The sequence below is a fragment of the Polyodon spathula genome, chromosome 1 (genome assembly GCF_017654505.1).
Source record: "Polyodon spathula isolate WHYD16114869_AA chromosome 1, ASM1765450v1, whole genome shotgun sequence".
Lineage (NCBI taxonomy): Eukaryota > Metazoa > Chordata > Actinopteri > Acipenseriformes > Polyodontidae > Polyodon > Polyodon spathula.
The window spans coordinates 10459676-10483027 of NC_054534.1; the positions used below are offsets into that span (position 1 = coordinate 10459676).

A 23352-nucleotide genomic window follows, 5' to 3' on the forward strand; every position below is an offset into this window, starting at 1 on the left:
TGTGTGTGTGTGTGTGTGTGTGTGTGTGTGTGTGTGAGAGAGAAAGAGTGTGTGTGAGAGTGAGTGTGTGAGAGTGAGTGAGAGAGAGTGAGACAGAGAGAAAGAGAACCTTGATGTGTGTTTTGTTTAACTGGTAAACATCCTAGCTGTCCAGTAGTAGGTAGGTTAATCGTTTTGGTGTAGTTAGTGCTTGATTAGAGCTAGGTGTTATTTTGTGTTTGGTTATTTTCTGTTCTCATGATTAAGCTCTTAATTAAATTCAATTTAAAGGAACAATTCACAAATTCCCCTTGTCCTGGGTCTCTGTTTTAAGGGGCAACAAACCGTGAGAGTTGCAGGATCAGATATATATATATATATAATATATAGATATATATATATATATATATATATATAGGTGAAGTGTCACTGCATGCATCATTATACTTCTCATTCCATAGAATGCACAAACTGTTTTCAAATTCTTGAAAATGTAAATAAAAAATTGTGATGAAAGGGGACATATATATGAATCTGTCCTTAGAAATTCTGGCACGTGATTGGTTAAAACCTCATCACGTGACCAAACATAGATCCGTCTATTGCCCTCGATACGCTGTTTATGGTAAATAACCTTTTTTTTTTTTTTTAGAAACTCCCTAAACTGACGTCATCACGCCAAGCATTCTGAACTTTATTCACACAACAAAGCAAAATGCAGACAAGCCGGCATCTGGACCTCCTGGACAGCGATTTTGTGATATAACAGAAAAGTAAAATATAAAACAAGGGGCTGCCGAGTAGCACATCCAGTAAAAGCGCTCCGCGTGGAGTGTTGTATGCACCCTATAGCCTGGAGATCACAGGTTCAAATCCAAGCTATGTCACTGCCAACCGTGACTGGGGTTCTTAGGCAGCACACAATTGGCCAAGCACCACCTGGAGAGGGAGGTCTGGTGGCCTCATTGTGGATCCACAGTGCAGAAAATGATGGATTGGCAGGAGCACATTTCGGAGGACGTGTGTTCTAACCTCCATTTCCTGTGTTGCCAGGGGATTCCAGCGGTGAACCAGGGTACAAATAACAATTGGGCATTGCAAATTGGGGAGAAAACCGGGTAAAAAAAACATTGGTGACGACTAAATTAATATATAATATATATATATATAAATAATAATACAAAATAAAGATGGTGCAAACACTAAAATCATCATTAAAACTTTGCTTTCAGTGTTTCCAGATGTCCTAAAATTCAAACAAATCCAACTTGACAATGCAAGTAAATACAACGCACTCCTCTGAGAATTCTATGTCACAGTGAGAAAGTTAGACAGACAGTTCTATGCAAAAAAAAAACCCTTAATAACTCTCTGCTATGGTCTTCAAGAACATAACTTTCTTGACTGATTCATAAATCAGATATGGACTGCAGACCTCTGCTCTTACGGGCGCATTTACGAAAGGGCGCTAAACTTTACGTTGCATGATAATTGCATTTAGTCAGCGCGTTAATGATTTTTGCATTTTCTATTGCAATTTTATTCATTACCACGTGCTATACTTGGTATATTATGGCATGCACTAAATTTAGTGTTTCACACTATGGTAATCGGAATGAATATGTGATTTTTATTGTAATGCATAATCCAGCTCAGAACAATGAGATGACCTGTATTCACATGGTATTTACTTTTTCTGGGCTGAAAACTAGTGATGTGCAGTTCAGTACTGACTCGATAAGTTTGATTCATTAAGTTCAGTGAATCAATTCAACAGATTTATTCATGTGATTTGCTGATTCACTGGCAAGGCCTATTTAAGTTAAGACAGTTCACTTGTATAATTGATAGCAATGCTCATTACATCTTCTAATTCTGCAACTTTTAAGAAAATTGGTATTTCTGCATTACTTGCTTTAATTATTTTCCAGCACTCTGCTAGCCAGTCCACTCTTGCCCAGTTATATATGGTGGACCCTCTGTTGTAATTCCAGTTAGTGTCTTCCAAGTTATTCTGCACTTTCCATGGCTTCTTGAAGTTTAAAAAAGTCATTTCCTGTGGTTGTGCTGTTCATGCTTAAACTTAAAAGCTCTTCAATAACATTCAAGTTAATATTACTTGCCATTTTGGTAATATGCTCAGCGAGACAGACTGACTGTCTGTTTTTGCAGGGCACACTACATCAGTTGTTTCAAGCATGCACCTTTTACCAAATTAACCATCTGAAAAAGGTTTGTCTAGACTATAAAAAATGTCTTAGTTTTGTTTTAAAACCAGCAATGGTTGGTGCTTCCCATATGGAATGAGGCACTTTATTTAAAAGTCTAGGAGCCATATAGCTGAAAGCTTACCGCCTCTATTCTTCAAAACAAATCTTTGGCGTAGAACGCTGGATTGCTTACTGTCATCTGAGTGGTCGTTGGGGAACATATGAGATCATCAAGTCATTCAAATAAGATGGGACTGAGGTATTTATTTTTTTGTAGGTTATTAGCAGGACCTTAACATCAATCTTGAACTGATCTGGAAGCCACTGTAAGGATGCTAAGATAGCTGTGATATGGTCATATTTTTTGGTTTTTGTTAAGAGCCTAGCAGCTGCATTTTGCACAAGTTTCAATCAGGATAAGACATAACTTGAAACCCCAGTAAACAGGGCATTGCTGTAATCAATTCTGGATGATACAAAAACATGGATTAGTCTCACAGCAAGTGTTTTAGTTTAGCAATATGTTATAATTAGGTGTCTACTTAAATCTCGGTAAATTTATGTATTTTTCACGGGTAGGTTGCGGAATAAAATTAGGATTTCGCGGACCTGTTTAAACATTAAATAAACCTAAGCATACAGTATTTCAGAACACTATAAAGCCTAAAAATAGTGGTGCTTGCTTCCTTACTAAAACAGAGTGCTGTCATTTGTTAAAGCCAAGCATGCAGCATCCCCCTGCAGTGGACTTGCCCATACATTGAGACTGCAAGTTCTGCATCCACTGAATTGGTTGGATTTTAAGGCAAAGTTTTGCCAAATTATACAGATGTAGAAATCGATTAGAAACAGCCCCAAAACCCGGTTACCCGGACACCTGGCATACTTTAATAAAAGCAATGTAAGCAGCACATTCGTTGTAATGTTATTTGTCCCATCCAATAATTTATTTTATTAGTACCGAGTCAAAACAAAGAAAACGAGGCTATTCGGGTCTAAAATTCTGCCTAAAAGTAAGCAGCAGGTTGAAGCGAGGTGGCTGTGCTAGAGCGTTGTTTACTGATTTAACTTGCAGTTTGCAGTTCCAGTTTCAAGTTTGGTTTCTGAAAGCTGTTTATTTTACGTTCTGTTCAGAAGGCTCTGTACTAGCCTTTTGTTTAATGTGTGATTCTGAAGCTATATAGCGATCGATCCTATTTTCTCCAAAGACACATTCAGATATGCAAAACAATTACCTCAATCTGCATGGACAGTTTCTTTGGGAAATATCTTGACGCGATCATCAGCCGAAATATACTTTGCTTTTCTTGTCGTCCATTTCTAATATTTTACCTCCAATGCTTAAAACTAGATTTTAGCAACCTAAATGCAGCACCAACTTTGTCCCACCCCCAACTGCACATTACTGGTCACAGAAAAGCCAGTACAGACGCACTGATCGGCTGGTTAAAACTTCGTTGTTACTTGAATAGTAAACAAGAACATTAACCGCTTTGGATATATTTTTTGTAAATGTTATTTGTGCACGTTTTTTGTTTGTTTTTTGCTTAAGTGCAATGCACACAGGACGGCGAAGGAATAAAAAAGGCTATCTACAGAAGGTAGATTTCAGAAAGTGGTTTGCGTTGCTGGCGTTGTGCAGTAGTTCATGTAAACGAGGTTTTTTTCCCCTCTCCGTACTTATTTGTATGCATTAGCCCCTAAAAGAGGTGAATTTCGCGAAATCGCGATTTGGGTAGACCCCTAGTTTTAATCTATATTTCATAATTGCAACTGTTGCACTGCAAATCACCATAATGCCTTACCGTCAAAATTATTCAATTAAAAAAATAATGTGGCTAACGTGTGCAACGGATCCTGTGGACCGTTTGATTGGCTATTTTACTGCCTCTGTGAGCTGTGATTGGCTAATGGGAATGCCACTCATGCAATGCAAACTGCACATGTTGAACTCTGCAGTCCATTTATTTAGCGCTTGTCAGGCACGTCAAGTCTAACTTATTTCCACACGCGCTGTTTATTTTACACGCGCCTTTTAAAATATTTTTTTTTTTTTCTGAGTAAAACAGGTTTAAAAGGCACTGAATCGAAAAAAGGACACTACATACCTTTTTATAGACGTGCATACTGATAAATCCTCTCCTGATCACTCGTTTTATCACCAAACTCCTCAATAATGCGAGTCATTATACTATAATAGCAATACTATAATAGCTCCCAAAAAGCTCTGCAAATGTCTGTGATATTCTTTGAGCGCTGGATGCAGAAACCGCTACCCCGTTTGTTATGACCGTGTTAGCTCTGAGGTACACGGGGCTATGAGATACGCCCATTTTTCAGTTTCATTTGGCTCCACTGAAAGGTGCTTTGCTTTACTACTACTTGATGATGTCTGACAGGGTCCAACATCGGACTGGAAAGGGAAAATTGTAATGTCCCAATAAGCGTGTTATATTAGAGGCAGGTCTGTTCCGATTAACAGACTAATTTAACTGATTAATCAACTAAAGAGCTGACTGGAGATTTTTTTTTGATTGTTTTTACAATATAATTGAGAAGAATTTGTTTTTTTTCTTCTGTCTGGGCATTGTAGGGTTACAATCCAAAGTAACTGACGCCTGGTAAATTCCATGAGTCGTCACAAACGGGACCACGTGGAAATAGTCGGAGAGAACAGAACATGGAGGGTTACGAACAGTTAAAGGGAAAACTCAAATCTAGGTTTGGGTATAAATTAGACTGGGAAGGAAACATCACTGGAAAGAAAGAGCGTTCTGTTTCATCTGCAAGCAAAGTTATTCATACAAGGAGAGTGCGAGATGTTTGCAGTTATCCCACGTTACTTTAACAATCCTTGATAGCTATGTAATTTGTCAACAGAAGGGGTGAATAATAATAATAATTGAATAATAATAATAATAATAATAATAATAATAATAAATAATAATAATAATAACAAAAAAAAAAAAAAAAAAAAAAAAAAAACAGATTTGGACAAACACACAGTCACCGATCCCTGAACAGCAGGAGTTAATATAACAATGTACCTGACTCTGCATTTGATAGAATTATGTAACATGTCAGCTGTTATTATTATTATTATTATTATTATTATTATTATTTATTATTATTATTATTATTATTATTATTTGGTTTTGTTCTTTGAATATAATGTAAACAAAAAAAAAAAAAAATTGTTAATAAGGAGCCCGTAAGTGTTACTGTGTTTGCGTGAACGACAAAAGAAAATCCAATCTGCATTACATTTGCTCTTAAACTCTTTCATGGTTGACATTACTCTGTGAAAATTGTTACATTTACCAAAATAAAAATAATAAAAATGCTTTTAAAAATACCAAATTCCCATTGGGCTTATTGTTTTAATTTAAATTTTTTTTTTGATTTTATAGATTTAAGTATTACTATGCAGGACAGCCGCTATAAGAATGTTACCTTTATTAAAAATGTGCACAGATTAATCTACCCGTTAATAATAATGCCCATAAATTAACCAATCAAAAACGGGGGGGGGGGGGGGGGGGGGACAGGGGGTGGGGGGGGGGGGGGGGGGGGGTGGGGGGGGGGGGGGGGGGTGGGGGGGGGGGGGGGGGGGGGGGGGGGGGGGGGTGGGGGGGGGGGGGGGGGGGGGGGGGGTGGGGGGGGGGGGGGGGGGGGGGGGGGGGGGGGGGGACGCCCCCTGATGCTATCAGCTTAACAAGGACTGTGCTTTAGTGGTGCTGGCCACTGTATTCATGCACTAGATCAGCAGTTGCATCACACAGATTTACATCGTCAGCTGGAAGTGCACACGCCTGGCAAAGAGTATATACTGTATGTATGTATTTGACATGAGCACTGCACTGCAACCTAGCTGGCCCCTGCTTATGTTGATAATTAACCCTTAAATAATGCTGAATACATGATAGCTGATCCAATCAGGAGCCTCAGCATTGGAATGACATCATGTATCGGAATCAGACATGGAAGGGGTGCAGTAAGGGGGGGGTTTGGGACAGCTGACAGATTTCACTTCCCAAGCACATTCCTTTTGTGACAGAAGCTAAAGGAACAGCAAACTCAGATAAATCAATCAGGGTAATGTCTCAGACCTACATTTATGGCTTCCCTTTGCAGAGAGCCTATCCTGTCTGGAAGCCCAGTATCCCCTCACTTTATTAATCTGACTGCACCAAAAGGCGGTCTTTGTTCTCTCATTATGCTTGGGGTTATGTACTGTATCTGAACCATCACTTTGTGTGAGCTTTAGTTTTGCTTGCTTATATATATATTATATATATATATTATATACTATAGATATATTATATATCTATATATATAATAATATAGATAGATATATAATGGAACAACTTTATATAAAATAATTCAGAACCACCTTTCATTAATTAGAAATAAAAAAATGAATGAACCAATAGTACAGCACTTCACCAGTCAAGGACATGACATAAATGATGTAAAGTTTGTAGTATTAGAACAGCTAAAATTAGACAATGCGACATATAGAAGAATAAAAGAAAGTAAATGGATAAATAGACTGAACACAATTATGCCAGCGGGACTCAACAGAAAAAAATGAACTAATTAATTCCAATAAATATATAAAAGTTAAAAATAATTAAATAAACAAAATTAATTCAAAAGTTGTGCATGCTGATACGCTGGGGAGACCATATCAAGGCTGATAATATAAATATAAGTTTATGTAAAATAATGTTAATTAGAATTAATATAGATTTAAAGATATAAGTAAAAGTGATGTCACATATAGAACACCATTACATCATGTAAGAATAAATCATGGATTTGAATATAAACAATAACAAGTAGTTGTCATGCCGTCAAACACCTATAAATACCTCCAATGTTTTGATTCAAACACAGGCTCCCTTGAGAAAGACATGTACAACATATCGAAACATTGGGCAGCTGGCTCATTGAGCTAATATATATGTGTGTGTGTGTGTGTGTGTGTGTGTGTGTGTGTGTGTGTGTGTGTGTGTGTGTGTGTGTGTGTGTGTGTGTGTGTGTGTATATATATATTTATGTATGTTCCTCCAGAATATCTAAGTAAAAAACAAAAAAAAAATCTGCTTGATCCCTACTGAAGAAAGTCTAGAAAGATTCTTACTGTATGAAGGTTACAAAAGATGTGTAAAACCCTTACATATGGCTCTTTGTACACTTGGTAAAACAAACAAAAAAAAGCTAACACAAAGCAACAGTAATGCCAATCTACCACTAAGTAACCCTAAACTGCATTTCCAAGCTTTGCCAGACAATGCAGAGGCACAGTGGTAGCACACAAGCAGCTATAATAGGCCGACCAGGGGTGCTTTCAATAAGCAGAGCGCTCTCTCGTGGCGCCTGTAACATACGGTAGCAGTTACTGAACGGTCTGTTAGGAGCAAGCAGTTTCACAAGAGCAGCCAAGTGTGTAAAAACAGTTTTTTCAATTTTTGTATATTTCTTAAAAATGTAATTACTACTACTGTTTTTTTGTAATAAAGTTACTGACATTTGTTTTGGTTTAACATCTTGAATCTCATTTGTCAAGTTATAAATAGTGCATGTTTCCTTTTCTAATTCAATCGTCACTTTAAAAAAAAAAATACCAGAATCAGTTTTAAAAAGCTAAAATGACAACAAAAATATTACTTATCACGTGCTGGTCGTACAAATCCATATCTGAAAAAATAAATTTGCAGCCAACGCACTGATAATGCAGGTTGGATATTTTGAAGCTCCAGCGAGGCAGCACTGAGCCTGACTCGCTACTGTTAGGAAGGACTCGCAGCGTGCAATATATTTATTTGCAGAACCTCATCTACCAGGCCATCAAAGTGTTATTGAAGACCTGGCTGTGTATATCGATATTATTAATTGATGCTTGTAACAATGAGTAATGTATGTAACAACGTTTGATTCGGCAGCTTCTGCCAACAAATCCCAGGGCATCTTGAAAACAAGAAGAAAAAAAGTTGATTTGTGGTATTTCATGGAAAAGTCTTAATGAAGTCTGGCTTGGTATCGGGAAAGCATTGGAACATGCTAATCACAGCGAGGTGTGGTAAAGCACAATAAACCCATGGTTTACATATGGGAAAAGCTGGGGAAGCTGTACAATGAACATGTACGTGTATCACGGTACACTCGCTGAGCTATTTAAATTACCAGTACCTTTAACACAGTTACATTAAATAAGTAAGCCTAACGTATCCCAGAAGTGCAGTCACTCACAACAGCTCTTTTCAGCAAGGCAGTACTCAGCTGAGCATGGCTGGCATGAAAGGCCCTTTCAAGATTGTATCCCTTAAGATTTCATTCATGACTGACTGACTGCATTTTATTATGTTTGTATTATTATCAAAAAATCCAGTTCAGCAAAGACAACACATCCATGAACTTCTGCCAATAGAACAGCACTAAATTCCTGTCATCAGTAATTTTACAGGACAGTCGGTAACATGTTATTAAGTGTCTCTAATTACTGTGTATTCACATACTAGGTACTTAGTATACACATGTATACTTACACATAACTACTATGTTATTGTGCATGGTTACAATGTACATAATGTGTAAATGTTTTTGCATGATAGAACCCTAGTCCTAAACCTAACCCAACCCTAACCCTAACCCTAACTCTATCCCTAACTCTTTTCTGATACAATTGTGTATTTACAAATATACTGTGCTAAAAGATGTACACATTAAGTACATTGTAACTATGCACCATACCATTGTGATGATGTGTAAGTGTTAAAGTCCAGAGGAACCTGCAATGCTAGGATTGGAACCTGCTTGAGCGCTGTTACACCATGCAGGCTGGCCAGGCGGAGCATCTCCTATTTGATATGGATGTTGATTCTTCTTGTCAATAATTAGTCATTAAGGAGAGAAGCCAGTTTTCCAGAGATAATGAATGAGCGCGCAAAATCATTGACTGCCATTACTAATTACCTGCAGAGAGATAATGCAATTCAGCCGCTACAGGCCTGCTGGAATGTCACTTAAAGAAGAAGGCAGGCGGGTTATCATAGCTTAAAAAAGAAACAAGCAAAGCCACGGTGACCACTGGCAACGCTTCGAAAGAGAAGACAGGGAAAAGGGACATTAGGCATTTAAATAATTGTTTGGCTTTCTTTTATCAGAACGATGACAGACAAGGTTGAAAATGCAAAGCAATTTTCAAGAATGAAAAAACAAAGGAAGAATTGTTTAAAAAATACAGATAAACTGTGAAAAAAATGTCCCAAATTGCTGTGATAGTTTCCAGTTTCGAAGAATTAAAGCAACATGTATTCTGTAAATCTCATAGTCAAGGCACCTTAAACCAGGTACATGCCAATATTGACTTGCTCACCCTGTTGAGGTCAAGACTTGATTGTCTGTGCTGATTACAGCTAATTAAATAAGGACAGGGGAAGGTTTGCCATTAGGCAGCATAGGCACTAAAAATACAAAGTTTTAAGAAAAGAACCATATATATGATTCTATAAAATTTGGCTCCAGTAAAGTAAGGACATAAAGCTTTATGAATCCAGCCCTGTCTTCAGTAGTTTACACAAACATAAACAGAAACAACTTTGAACCTAATTATTTCAATATGCAATGCTGAAAGCCTGTATGCAAAATAAAATATAATTTAAATAAATGATATATACAAAAAAAGCCAAGTATCATATAAAGACATTGACGTACGCCTCTCATCTAAAACTCCGATATGAATGTATTCCTGAGTTTTTTTTTACTAATTCATTAAAAAAAGATCAAAAGGGGCCCAACACTTTTTTCCCCCAATAAAAAAGTCAAATGGTCTAAACTAATTATCCAAGTCAATCGTAAACCATTAACAAAAAATATCCTTTATGTGAGATAGGGGATTCAGCCATAAAATGGATTTCTGGTTCAGACTAAGACAGTGTAATAAAGTATTCAAGCAAGAAAAAACGGCATGCAAAAGTCTAATGGAATGAAGTACCTCTTTTTACAAGTTTAATTTGTGGTATTCCTCATCAATTTCAAAGCCAGCTTTCATCCAAGAAAAATGACAACCAAAGGTGTCAACTCAGGATTTATTTCAACTCTGTTTTTGTTGTATATTTTTATTTTTATTGTTTGATTATTTAAAAAAGGCTTTCACTAACTCTTTCACGTCTCCTAACTGCCTTTGCAGTTTATTTTTGTGGTTCAGAGCACTGCACCTTTACTTTTATGTTGAAGTCTTATCAATTTGTGCTTTGGAATGATTGCAGCCCCACTGCGCAAGTCCCAATGTGATTAACCAAACGTTGCATCAATGTCACATGAACTGTTTTGCAATCCAGTGCAAGAAAACCAAATCCAAACATTTTCTTTAATATTTAATTTGCTTAGCTAGCACAGTGAGACAATACACTGGAGCTTTGACCCTTCATACGGGAGGGTCAAGAGTTCACATCTGGACACTGCTAGGTAGGTCACAGGGCTGATGTTCTGGAAACACAGTGTTTTCCCTCCATTTCTCTTGATGTATTTACTGATAAAATGTGTTGAATTTTATACAATGATTATTAAATCATCATGGTGCTAATACAGATTCAAAGCTTTTGCCAGGGAATGATACAAAAAACTAATTAACATACAGTATATGTGCTAAATACTAAAGAGAGAATAAATTAAAGTAGCTTTCATGCATTTTTCTGTTTTGACATTAGTATTTTACATAGCAGACAAATACTTTTTCTACAGACCAGAAATGATCTGTGCTCATTTTTATTTCTTTTGCATCACAAGACACATACATAATTTAATTATGGGTCCTAGGGAAGCTGTTATGTAAAGTTACTTTCTGAAAATGAGTTTTTAATAAACATTTTAAGGGCTGTTCACTTTATAATAATGGTGTCCAAAATTTAACTTTTTCACAAAAAAATAACATTTACTGTACTGGTAGGTAAGCATTGTGTACACTTAATAAAAATGTTTTACTGGTAAGTAGGCACTGCGTATACCATATACACATAAACACAACTCTACGTGTATTCATGTGTCTTGGCATACGTGCAAGACAATGAATCTAACCAACACAATCAGCTGTTCCTGTCGTCAGGAAGGTGAGGCAAATGAATACAAAAATATAAGAATTATAATGCACTTGTAGGCAGATGTGCTTTCAATCTTGTGAACTACCAAGAAAAGAAAAAAAAATCACAACAAAAACATTGTGCTGCGTTCTAAGCAAGTCCTGTTTTCTGAAAATAGCCCCATCATTGTATCCAGTCTTTTACTAACATGCAGCACACTTCCTCATATTATCCCAGGCCTCCAAGCTGCTCCATTTCCCCAATAAAGTATCCACGCTCAACATAAAAGACGTATTTCTGTGGGAAAGGTATAGACTATCCTGCCCGATGCTCCATAAAGATGAAAATTGATGACATCTTGCAGGGAAACATAATTCCAGGATGTTGCCTTCCTCTGAATCAGAGGCCTGCCCTCCTGAGCTGTTTTCACAGCCCCTCTGAGCAGTTATAAAACAAACACCAGATCTGCTTTGAGATAGCGACCGGAGAAGCTGTGCCACTGTGGTAGCAGCACCTCATTCAGAACAAGACACGGAAACAGAATGAGGGACACTTCAGGACAAACAGAAACGCTCTCGCCCTCATACAACAGACAGCGGCGCAACTGGATTTACTCAGTTTGGATACTGTTTATTCAAAACGTGTGTCAAGCAGCTCCATCTTGACAATTTCTGCAAAGGTCTGATTTTATGAATACAATAAAGTTTGATATGAGTGATTCTAGAATGCTGTTGGTTTCTTTAGCAAAGCTTTTTGTGAAAATCAATTATTTCATATAAACAGACTCCCATGTGGCACTCTGGAAGAAAACAATGAGGTAAAACTAGAAAGAGGCATGCATTGGCTAGTGCTTTTATCAGTGTAATGTTAGGGTTTTAACATTGGCAAAGGCATTAGCTGAAATGGTTTCTTACAGTTGTAACTCATGACTTAAGATTGAGTGTATGAAGTTATGACTAAGTCAGACACACCCACACACCCACGCATCCAAATGCACGCACGCACACACACACACACATTGGTGAAACAAAAGGCGCAATGACAGAAACACCCACCTCTCTTCTGCATGAAGCTGAAGAGATCGTCCAGGAATTCCTTCCTCTTTGGATGATCGTCCAACTCATACAACTGCGAGACAAAAAGGGGAAAATCCTGTTAACACACTGCATAACACTTCAGCTATGAGACACAAGTGACCTGCCTGGACTGACCGTCCCAAACCTAAACCCTGTTAACACACTGCATAACATTTCAGCTATGAAACACAAGTGACCTGCCTGGACTGGCCGTCCCAAACCTATTGAATTCATGTAAGATTTGAAATCTCTCTCCTACACTGGGGTAATAAAGTGAACTGCTGTTTTATCTGCTCTATCAGCACTCTGCTTGCCAATTGTGAATGATTTGCAATAGTGAGATGCAGCTGTGACAAACCCCAAAATGTGACAGTATTTGAAGAGCAAATTGAGCCACTATATACAGAATTGTTTCACACATCACATTTTTTCTTTTTAGGTAGGTTCTTACAGGACAGTATATGATGTTAGAATTGTGTATTAAGCAGGCTTGAGTACTGATTCATATAACTATGGACAGACAGACTAACAGATATCATCTGATATTCATTATGTTGCTACTCATATATTATGACTATGCATTTCAACTAACCAAGTTACCTGTTTTTTTTTTAATTTGAAGCATGCATTATTATAATGAATGCCCTGAAGTGCACATGAATCATAATAAATCTCCATCTTATTAAGTTCTTAATCCAAAAAAATGGTTAATTAAATGGATTGATTTTTAAAATCATGTAAGGTATTTAAAGCTGTTCCTGTGGCAGTAAATGATATTGGAATTTCTAATAAATTGTATTGCATCGGGCAGGATAATCTATACCTTTCCCACAATACAATTGATGTTTTTGAGTTTAAACACAGCACGTAAGTCAATTTTTCCTCAATCAGAAGTGTGTGCCTTATTCATTCATAAGAGGCTTTGTGTTGACAAGAAATATATACAGCAACAGTAATTCTCTGTAATAAGACAGTATCTCCACTGTCATCTGCTCCATTTCTAAAATGGTTATACATAATTAAACAGTCATGTCCAGCAAATTCAATTAGGTTCCAAGGACAAAAAGAAGCTATTTCAGACATTGTACCTATACACTATACTGTGCAATAAATATGTAAGGACTCATGATTTACCACCACCATGTAGCAAATTATACTGTATGAAAGTGTGTTTTCTGTAAAGAAGTTCCTGGACAAATGAGTGTCAACTGAGTAGTGGGGCTCAGGCAAGTATCAGACAGCACCACTATATGCACTGGCCAAGAGAAAGGAGGGCACTGGAAAGTGTGCCTTGTTCTGATGAACCCAGACATACAGTAAATACCACTATAGTTTTATCATACTATTTTTCATTCTGCATGCATCAGTAGCACACTAGGGGGTTGTAATTGCAATGCATTAAGGGCTTTGTACTGGCATCAAACGAATTGAAAAGTGCATAGCACTGTTACATCTCTAAATATGTCTTGCAGTTAGTGTTTATACGATCCTGAAATGATCCAATTCAAATATGTTTTAAATAATAAAACAGACTGCTATACCTGTTTTGATTAATGACTACAACTTAAACAGTAAATTGAATTTCAATGGTAAAGTGGGGCCATGTGGTTCTCCAGGAAATTTCATTTCCACGCTGTAAAATAACTCAAGATGCATCTTAATTATTCACTGTCTACAGCTGCTTTACAGAACCACAGTAGCAAATTCCAACAGTAAGCGTATCTCTACAGGTGCCATTGATTTCACTTGGTGCTAAGTTAGAATAAATAAAGGGTTCATGTTTTAAATTTGGGAAGGGTTGTTGGCAGGTCTGGCAAATCGATCGGTAAGACTCGTTTTTTAAACTGTAAACTGACTTTTTTTCTTGTTCCCCAATAGTTATCTGTGTTTTTTTTTTCCAATAAAAACCACAAAGAGCTTTTTCCTTTCCCACTATTGTTAACCCACCGTTTGCATTTTTATTGAATCAATAAAAGTCATTTCCACTCAATCTTCACTTGACTTGAAAATGAAAAGACAGACATTATTGGACAAGTTGAATGGCAGAGCCCACTCCAGTAAACGCAATTCGGGAAGCTCAGCGATGGCACTTGATTTTTTTTGTTTTTTTCTACTTGCATTTAAAGAAAACTTTATAAAAATATATCAGTTTTTTTTTACACAACATACATTTAACTTTAGAGAAAAGAAGAAGCTTAGTTCCACTTTAAGACATTACAGAAAACAAATGGATCAGTTAAAAATAAAAAATCCTGTTTAATGGTTTAAGATGATTTGAATGGAAAGCGGTAATGGTTTAAGATCCCGTTTATATTGCAAGCTGTCCTAACCTGTGAGCCCTAGGGGCTGGCTCTTTGCCACCTCTCTGCCCTGTAGCTGGAAGGTGGCAGTGATGCTTTACAGCAAGGCTGGAAGCCTGAAGCGTGAGCCCTACCACGGACACGTCTGAGGGCTCATTCTATTGATAACGATCCGTACTCCCTTGGGTTCTCCAGTCAGGGACGGTATTACACAAATTCAAACACTGCTTTATTGTACTGTACTGGACAGTCCTGGGGTTCCTTCATAAAATGTAAGGTTTTTCAAAACAGACATTTGGAGTTGCAGTTTAAGTTTGAAGGCTCATGGAAGCTGATGAAAATAGAAGAAAAAATCAGTCATTTTTCAACTACATTTCTTATAAAGGTACCACTTAAAGCAAACACTGCGCAGTGAAATCTGAGTTAATCTGAATGTCTGTGACTGCTTCACACAAGTGGATGCTTATTTACGGTGCTTCTATCATCTACTTGTGTTGAAAATAACATTTTTCCTGGGTTTCCTGGCTGCTAGGAGACCACATAGTATTTATTTTTTGGAAAGGTGAACAAACTATAGTCAAACAACTAAGTTGCTGTACACTGCCTAAACACACATGACAGTATTCTGTGTTTAATATACAATGTACAGTACAGTAAAATATTAGCCTGTTCCTCTGAATAGAATGACAATACTGCCCAATGCCCTTACACAATAAAATCAATTGACACCCAATTAAATGTATATATTTATACAGTTGAAGACAGCCTGACTGGAGTTGAAATGTGAACCAAAGAAACACACACCATTTTGTCCCTGGAGGGTTTTCTTTGCATTGTGGAATTGCTGTCCTTTTACGTTGAAAGAATGAATAAACTAATGTGCAATCAATAAACAATCATGGTATTGGTGCATTTTTTGTGAAGAGTTCATGTGTGGACATTACAACACAAACATTTGAAATATATTTCCTCATTGCTTTATACATTAAAGTTTCAATTGCAAACATGACTGTTGGTAATATATACTGCTTTCCCCAGAATCTCAATGCTTCTTTAAAGTCATGTCGTAAGGTTAAAGCCCCCAGTGTTAATGCAAGATATTAGTGCGCGCGTGTTAATTTAGCTAAGAAGGAAAGGAGTGTGACACAACCTTCAACTGAAACCACAAGTGTACATAATAAAAACAGGGAATAACATGCAATACGATGCCCTGTCCTGGACTGAACTTTAGGTGAATTGCATTCAATGCATGCTGTACTGCATTGTGGCATTTAAAATGCAATTTATGGTTAATGTGATGTAATACAAATAATTTAGTATTTTTTTTACTGAAACATCCTATTCATTATTCAGGGGAAATAAAAGCTAAAACGTTGATTCTCAAATTTGATAGCACAATGTATTTTCTTAAAGGAACTACTAACAAAGTACAAGCCTTACAAACCCCTAAATATAATGTCTGAGTTGCTTATTTCTTGTTTGGTAACTTTGAGATTTGAGAATCTAACCTGATATTTCCAGCTGTATAAACGTGTTTCTTGTTGTCAAATCAAATGCTTATTGGCATCTCCAGTGAGTTTCCAGTGCTGCACTACGGACAGACACAGATACTTTCAGAAGTGACACAAATGGTCTGTGACTCGAAGGCGCTCCACCTTTCAGACAACGCTGCTGAGGCTAGCCTCAGTTGGACCCTTCACTCCATCAACACAACATAATACTGCAAGCTCACTTACAATAAGCACCAGCCATGTAAATAGGCCCTGTGATCAATACAGGGAAGAAAAGGGATGACCTTTGCAGGGCACTGGGAATGAGGCCCCAGAGATAATACTGGAACATTTAGAAGTATATTAGCTGCCATCAATCTCCAGGAACCAAAGCAGTTCAATATTGTACATTACACACAGAAAAGCTTTCCAGTGCAGACACTCGTGAAAATCAGCGAAGGAAGTGAAGATCTGCTGGAAGAGGCATGGCTGTCAATGTTATTATGTATTTATTTACTGACAAAGAAAAGGTATTTAACTCACTTAAAGCTAAAAGAAATGAAACACCTCTTGGATAAAGCAGACCAGTGTCCCACAGAGCATGTGTATTACTGCACAATAGTTTAACATGCTTTACTATGCTGTTATTTATGTGATCATATTTTACACTGAGCTTTAGTAGTCCTGCCTGTGCTTGAGCATGTTTTCACAAAACCTCACTGCACTCGCTTCATGGTTTACTTTTATTACAGGATAATTTCTCTCTTTAGTGTGTTAAGGGAGTTTGGTGAGGTACAGAGCTCTGATGTTTCTGTTCTGCAAGACACTACAAATGAAAGACTAGTGAAATATGCAGCTGAATTTTAGGCACACACACACACACACACACATCTCACACACACACACACACACACACGCATGCACGCACTCACACACACATGAAACAAAACTATTTGTAAATAAAGAAACAGCATATTTTACACTGTACACCTATTATGTTTAGGCTCTGTTTTGGAGGTTCCATTGAATACCACTGCTCTGCATTCTTCACTTTCCATTGAATACCACTGCTCTGCATTCTTCACTTTCCATTGAATACCACTGCTCTGCATTCATAATTTTCCATTGAATACCACTGCTCTGCATTCTTCACTTTCCACTGAATATCACTGCTCTGCATTCTTCACTTTCCATTGAATACCACTGCTCTGCATTCTTCACTTTCCATTGAATATCACTGCTCTGAATTCTTCATTTTCCATTGAATACCACTGCTCTGCATTCTTCACTTTCCATTGAATACCACTGCTCTGCATTCTTCACTTTCCATTGAATACCACTGCTCTGCATTCTTCACTTTCCATTGAATACCACTGCTCTGCATTCTTCACTTTCCATTGAATACCACTGCTCTGCATTCATAATTTTCCATTGAATACCACTGCTCTGCATTCTTCACTTTCCACTGAATACCACTGCTCTGCATTCTTCACTTTCCATTGAATACCACTGCTCTGCATTCTTCACTTTCCATTGAATATCACTGCTCTGCATTCTTCACTTTCCATTGAATATCACTGCTCTGCATTCTTCACTTTCCATTGAATATCACTGCTCTGCATTCTTCACTTTCCATTGAATACCACTGCTCTGCATTCTTCACTTTCCATTGAATACCACTGCTCTGCATTCTTCACTTTCCATTGAATACCACTGCTCTGCATTCTTCACTTTCCATTGAATACCACTGCTCTGCATTCTTCACTTTCCATTGAATACCACTGCTCTGCATTCATAATTTTCCATTGAATACCACTGCTCTGCATTCTTCACTTTCCACTGAATATCACTGCTCTGCATTCTTCACTTTCCATTGAATATCACTGCTCTGCATTCTTCACTTTCCACTGAATATCACTGCTCTGCATTCTTCACTTTCCACTGAATACCACTGCTCTGCATTCTTCACTTTCCATTGAATATCACTGCTCTGCATTCTTCACTTTCCATTGAATACCACTGCTCTGCATTCTTCACTTTCCATTGAATATCACTGCTCAGCATTCTTCGCTTTCCATTGAATATCACTGCTCAGCATTCTTCGCTTTCCATTGAATATCACTGCTCTGCATTCTTCACTTTCCATTAAATACCACTGCTCTGCATTCTTCACTTTCCATTGAATATCACTGCTCTGCATTATTCACTTTCCATTGAATACCACTGCTCTGCATTCTTCACTTTCCATTGAACACCACTGCTCTGCATTCTTCATTTTCCATTGAATATCACTGCTCTGCATTCTTCACTTTCTACTTGGGATTCAAGGAAACACATGTACATGGATTAGGGAGTGGTTAACATGTAGAAAACAGAAAGTACTGATTAGAGGAAAAACCTCAGAATGGAGTGTGGTAACCAGCGGTGTACCACAGGGATCAGTATTAGGTCCTCTGCTATTCCTAATCTACATTAACGATTTAGATTCTGGTATAGTAAGCAAACTTGTTAAATTTGCAGATGACACAAAAGTAGGAGGAGTGGCAAACACTGTTGCAGCAGCAAAGGTCATTCAAAATGATCTAGACAAGATTCAGAACTGGGCAGACACATGGCAAATGACATTTAATAGAGAAAAGTGTAAGGTACTGCACGCAGGAAATAAAAATGTGCATTATAAATATCATATGGGAGATATTGAAATTGGAGAAGGAATCTATGAAAAAGACCTCGGAGTTTTTGTTGACTCAGAAACGTCTTCATCTAGACAATGTGGGGAAGCTATAAAAAAGGCTAACAAGATGCTTGGATACATTGTGAAAAGTGTCGAATTTAAATCAAGGGAAGTAATGTTAAAACTGTACAATGCACTAGTAAGACCTCATCTTGAATATTGTGTGCAGTTCTGGTCACCTCGCTATAAAAAAGATATTGCTGCTCTAGAAAGAGTGCAAAGAAGAGCGACCAGAATTATTCCGGGCTTAAAAGGCATGTCATATGCAGACAGGCTAAAAGAATTGAATCTGTTCAGTCTTGAACAAAGAAGACTACGTGGCGACCTAATTCAAGCATTCAAAATTCTAAAAGGTATTGACAGTGTCGACCCAAGGGACTTTTTCAGCCTGAAAAAAGAAACAAGGACCAGGGGTCACAAATGGAGTTTAGACAAAGGGGCATTCAGAACAGAAAATAGGAGGCACTTTTTTACACAGAGAATTGTGAAGGTCTGGAATCAACTCCCCAGTAATGCTGTTGAAGCTGACACCCTGGGATCCTTCAAGAAGCTGCTTGATGAGATTTTGAGATCAATAAGCTACTAACAATCAAACGAGCAAGATGGGCCGAATGGCCTCCTCTCGTTTGTAAACTTTCTTATGTTCTTATGTTCTTATTGAATACCACTGCGCTGCATTCTTTATCATTATGCTTCTATACACCTGTACATTTCTTTATTCTAAAAGTCTGTTTTCAAAAAGGAAATAAAGTTTGACACAGTATGTACAAACTGTTCTAGGCTACAATTTACTTGTTTAACTATATTGGTTCAAATGTGACAAATATGTGTTGTTGTTGTTGAATGATAATTGTGTCTCTGCTTGATATTTGCATTGTGTTTTTTTGCTGTTGTTGTTTTGTTTGTTTTTTAAAATACATTTCTATACTTGAGGGCTTATTGTTGCAGTCCTGGAGATTGTACTGTATGTGTGTACGTGCGTGGCTCTCTTAATTCCTGACAAAGGCATGAACATAGGCATTCATTGTGTTCACCAGTCTTATAATTACATTTACAGTAGTTTTTGAGTTTTGGGCATGTACGATTAAGCAGCCATGTATCTAGTTTATTTGAAAACAAGAAAATGACAGCAAACGATACATCATCTCTTTGTTTTTTAGGGACCCTTAAAGACTGATGTGTCCGTCTGTCACACTCTACCAGGTGAACTGCCTTCATTTTGCACCCATTTTGACCAAATGTTTTTTACACTTCCGTAGACATTTCATTTCACAGTAACCTTGCGCTTTCTGTGGGATTGCAAGGAGCTTCTGTATGCGCTGCTCTGGTTTCTAATGCACTCACACATGCAAGGACCCCATTAAAAGGCCCTGAGGTGGCTGGAAAGGCTAAAAGAAGGTAATTAAGGGACTCGATATGTGTCCAAATGTCAGTCACAATATCTCACACCGCACTGGCCACAAGTGTCATGAAATATTCATGACTCCAATATTCATTACTGGCTTGTCGTCAGCAGTGGGAAAGCACACAGAGCAAGACGCTGGTCTGTTGCTTGTAAAAGTCTGGAACATTTAATTTAAATCACAGTAATTCATGTGAATTGCTAGCAGCACTTTCTTTTCCAGTTACACGATATGTTTATATCATCTGCTCTGCACTCTGAACATATACATTAAAATGCAAACATATGCTTATGTAAAGCAACAATGTCCGTTTCCAATCCCCAATATTACTGAATGGGAGGTAATAACATATTTTAACTTCATAGTAGACATTGAAATGTTTTCTGTATTTCTCCAAATGTATACAATTTATGCAACTAAAAGAGGGTTAATTCCATGCAAATGATGGCTTTCAGAGCAAGGGAAGGATCCTATATCCACATAAACACAAATAAACATGTGCATTACTAGGCTGGAAACTACACATACTTTACATGCCTGTCATGCCACATGTAGTCTATGCAGGTTTTGGAATTCATTTTCAAAATATTACAGGCAGCATTCATTCCACCAGTAGGAGGTGCATTTATACTGGTTAACAAGCAATACAGTTCTGCAGGACGATTGCTTTGAATTATATAATGACCGCCCCGCCACGCACACACCTCTCCTCTCAACTTTAAACAAATTGGATTGCTTTAAATTATATAATTTCCGCCCTGCCACGCACACACCTCTCCTCTCAACTGTAATCAAATTGGATTGCTTTAAATTATACAATGACCGCCCCGCCACGCACACACCTCTCCTCTCAACTTTAAACAAATTGGATTGCTTTAAATTATATAACAACCGCCCCGCCATGCACACACCTCTCCTCTCAACTTTAATCAAATTGGATTGCTTTAAATTATATAGTGACCGTCCCGCCACGCACACACCTCTCCTCTCAACTGTAATCAAATTGGATTGCTTTAAATTATATTTTAATCGCGGCATCTTATGATTGCTTTATAATCTGCATCGCACATTGTTTGGTACAGTGGCTTTACTAATTCCTGTTTATACAGGTGTGTGGGAGTGACAGTGAGTGCAGAGTGCACTTTTCAAACAAAAGTGTCAATAATGTTGACACAGTCCTGGGAAAATCACTGCTGTGATTGTAGCAGCCCCAGGCTGCTCCAAAGCATTTCAAACTGCAGTGCCTCTTTCTGTCAGTATATTTAATAAGAACATAAGAGCATGAGAAAAAAAAAAAACTTCATTTTTTACACTGGCCACCCTGTCTGTTCATGATAACTCAGGCTGTTAGTTTACTGTACTTCCTATGTGTCACTTAAACATACTCTGGATCTTTTGACATCCTTAAATGAAACATTCTGCGATTAATCCAACAACTGTACAATATCAAGCAAACCCTAAACTAGTGACTCTGGAAAGCGTGGTACACTCAGGGTCTGCTTCTTGGGACGAAAGTTCCTCCAATTATTTTACCAATGCTTCGCTGTGGTAGATAGGTCCTTTACATAGACTTCGAAAGCAGAAGATCACAGTGTAAATGGAAACATGCTCACTGCCAGTGTGGTGTCACTAACCATTAAGATGTGATTGTGCAGTGTCCAGTTTCCTTCCATGAACACGCTCTGCCTATACCCCAGTACTGTGAGGTGTCACTCAGACCAGCAGGTACTCGTGTCTCTGGAAGCATGTGGTTTTGAGGGCCTGGCTGTGTAACAAGCACTTGCAGGGAATAGAGGTAAACCAACAAAGCACCACAAATGGCAGCTTTCTCTGTTTTGTTTCCTTCCTTGGATAACGAAGCCTGTGGTTATAAAATATACAATGTGCAATGTGCGCTAGGGGGGAGACGAAGCCGCACCATTACCTAAACAAGGCTGTCATGTTAGGAGGCCTGGGGTCAACCTGCTTCCAATCACATACTAGACAGTGCAGCCACAAGGGTGGGGATCCTGAATCCTCCCTCACTGACTGACTGCCTGACCCTGAGCATGGCCTTCAAAGCTGCTTCTCTGCAAATTCTAAATACTTTTAAAATCAGTTTTTATTTACTCTGTGTCAGCTCACTGATTGTGCAATGTGAGGGGCAATAGAAATGGCTGCAGTTGCTGGAAGGTGCCAGTAAAGCTTCCCCTCACAGTTACACAAGCCAGCAGAGACTGGCAGCTGTTCTTGGTTTTGTGTTATGCACTAGAATGCTTCAGCTGTGCCTTGGTTCAAACGCAGGCCTCCAGATGAGAGACACTAGTGAGTTGACCAGTGACACCCCAGCTCATTAGAGAATCACAGAACCTACAGAAACGAATCAGTGCAGCAGATGCGGCAGACTGAACCAAACCCTGTATACAGGTCAAGAGGCAACTACAAGACAGCAGTCACTACATTCAGAACAGAAACACTGAAGCATGCTGTACAGTTATGAATGAGTAAACAACATATATCAAGCCCACATGTCTTGATTGCATGGCGTTATAGTCTACAAAAACAACAACTAAAAGGTAATTGATTAGGGCCATATGTCTCACACCATGTACAAATAGTTTCAAACTGAGCAGTATCTGCCCACAACCCAAGACCAGTATTGTACAGCAAAGCCTCCCTGGCTTTCCACTGTTAGTACAGAAATTGACAGGAAAATTAATGAAACCTAGCTCCAGCAACAGAGTACACAACGTGTGTGGCATTAGCAGTACAAGCTGGCTCCCAGGGCCTCAGAAAGTACTGGAGAGAGAGAGAGAGAGAGAGAGAGAGAGAGAGAGAGAGAGAGAGAGAGAGAGAGAGAGAGAGAGAGAGAGAGAGAGAGAGAGGAGTTAATTAGAGAACACGGACCCTCATGTAGCTGGCACAGGCCCAGCTGGCTATGTGCCAGCACTCAATTCCTCTGCACTCTGCTCCTACAAGGGAGCTGACATAATGAGATGTGTAAGTTAAAATGAAGCAGCAATCTCTGCCTGTCTCCTGACAGAACGCTTCCAGTAATGGGATTTACTGGGTACTTGAGCTGATAGGCTGGATTAAGT

General features: G+C 38.2%; 1 protein-coding gene across 2 annotated transcripts in view; it reads right to left on the reverse strand.

Moving 5' to 3' along the window:
- Positions 1-23352, reverse strand: part of LOC121314037 (AT-rich interactive domain-containing protein 3A-like) — a 113799-nt gene that overhangs the window by 28658 nt on the left and 61789 nt on the right. For both annotated transcript variants that reach the window (XM_041246824.1, XM_041246832.1), the window contains exon 3: positions 12328-12400. In XM_041246824.1, the coding sequence (XP_041102758.1) occupies positions 12328-12400 (73 nt within the window). The remainder of the gene's footprint in view (positions 1-12327; positions 12401-23352) is intronic.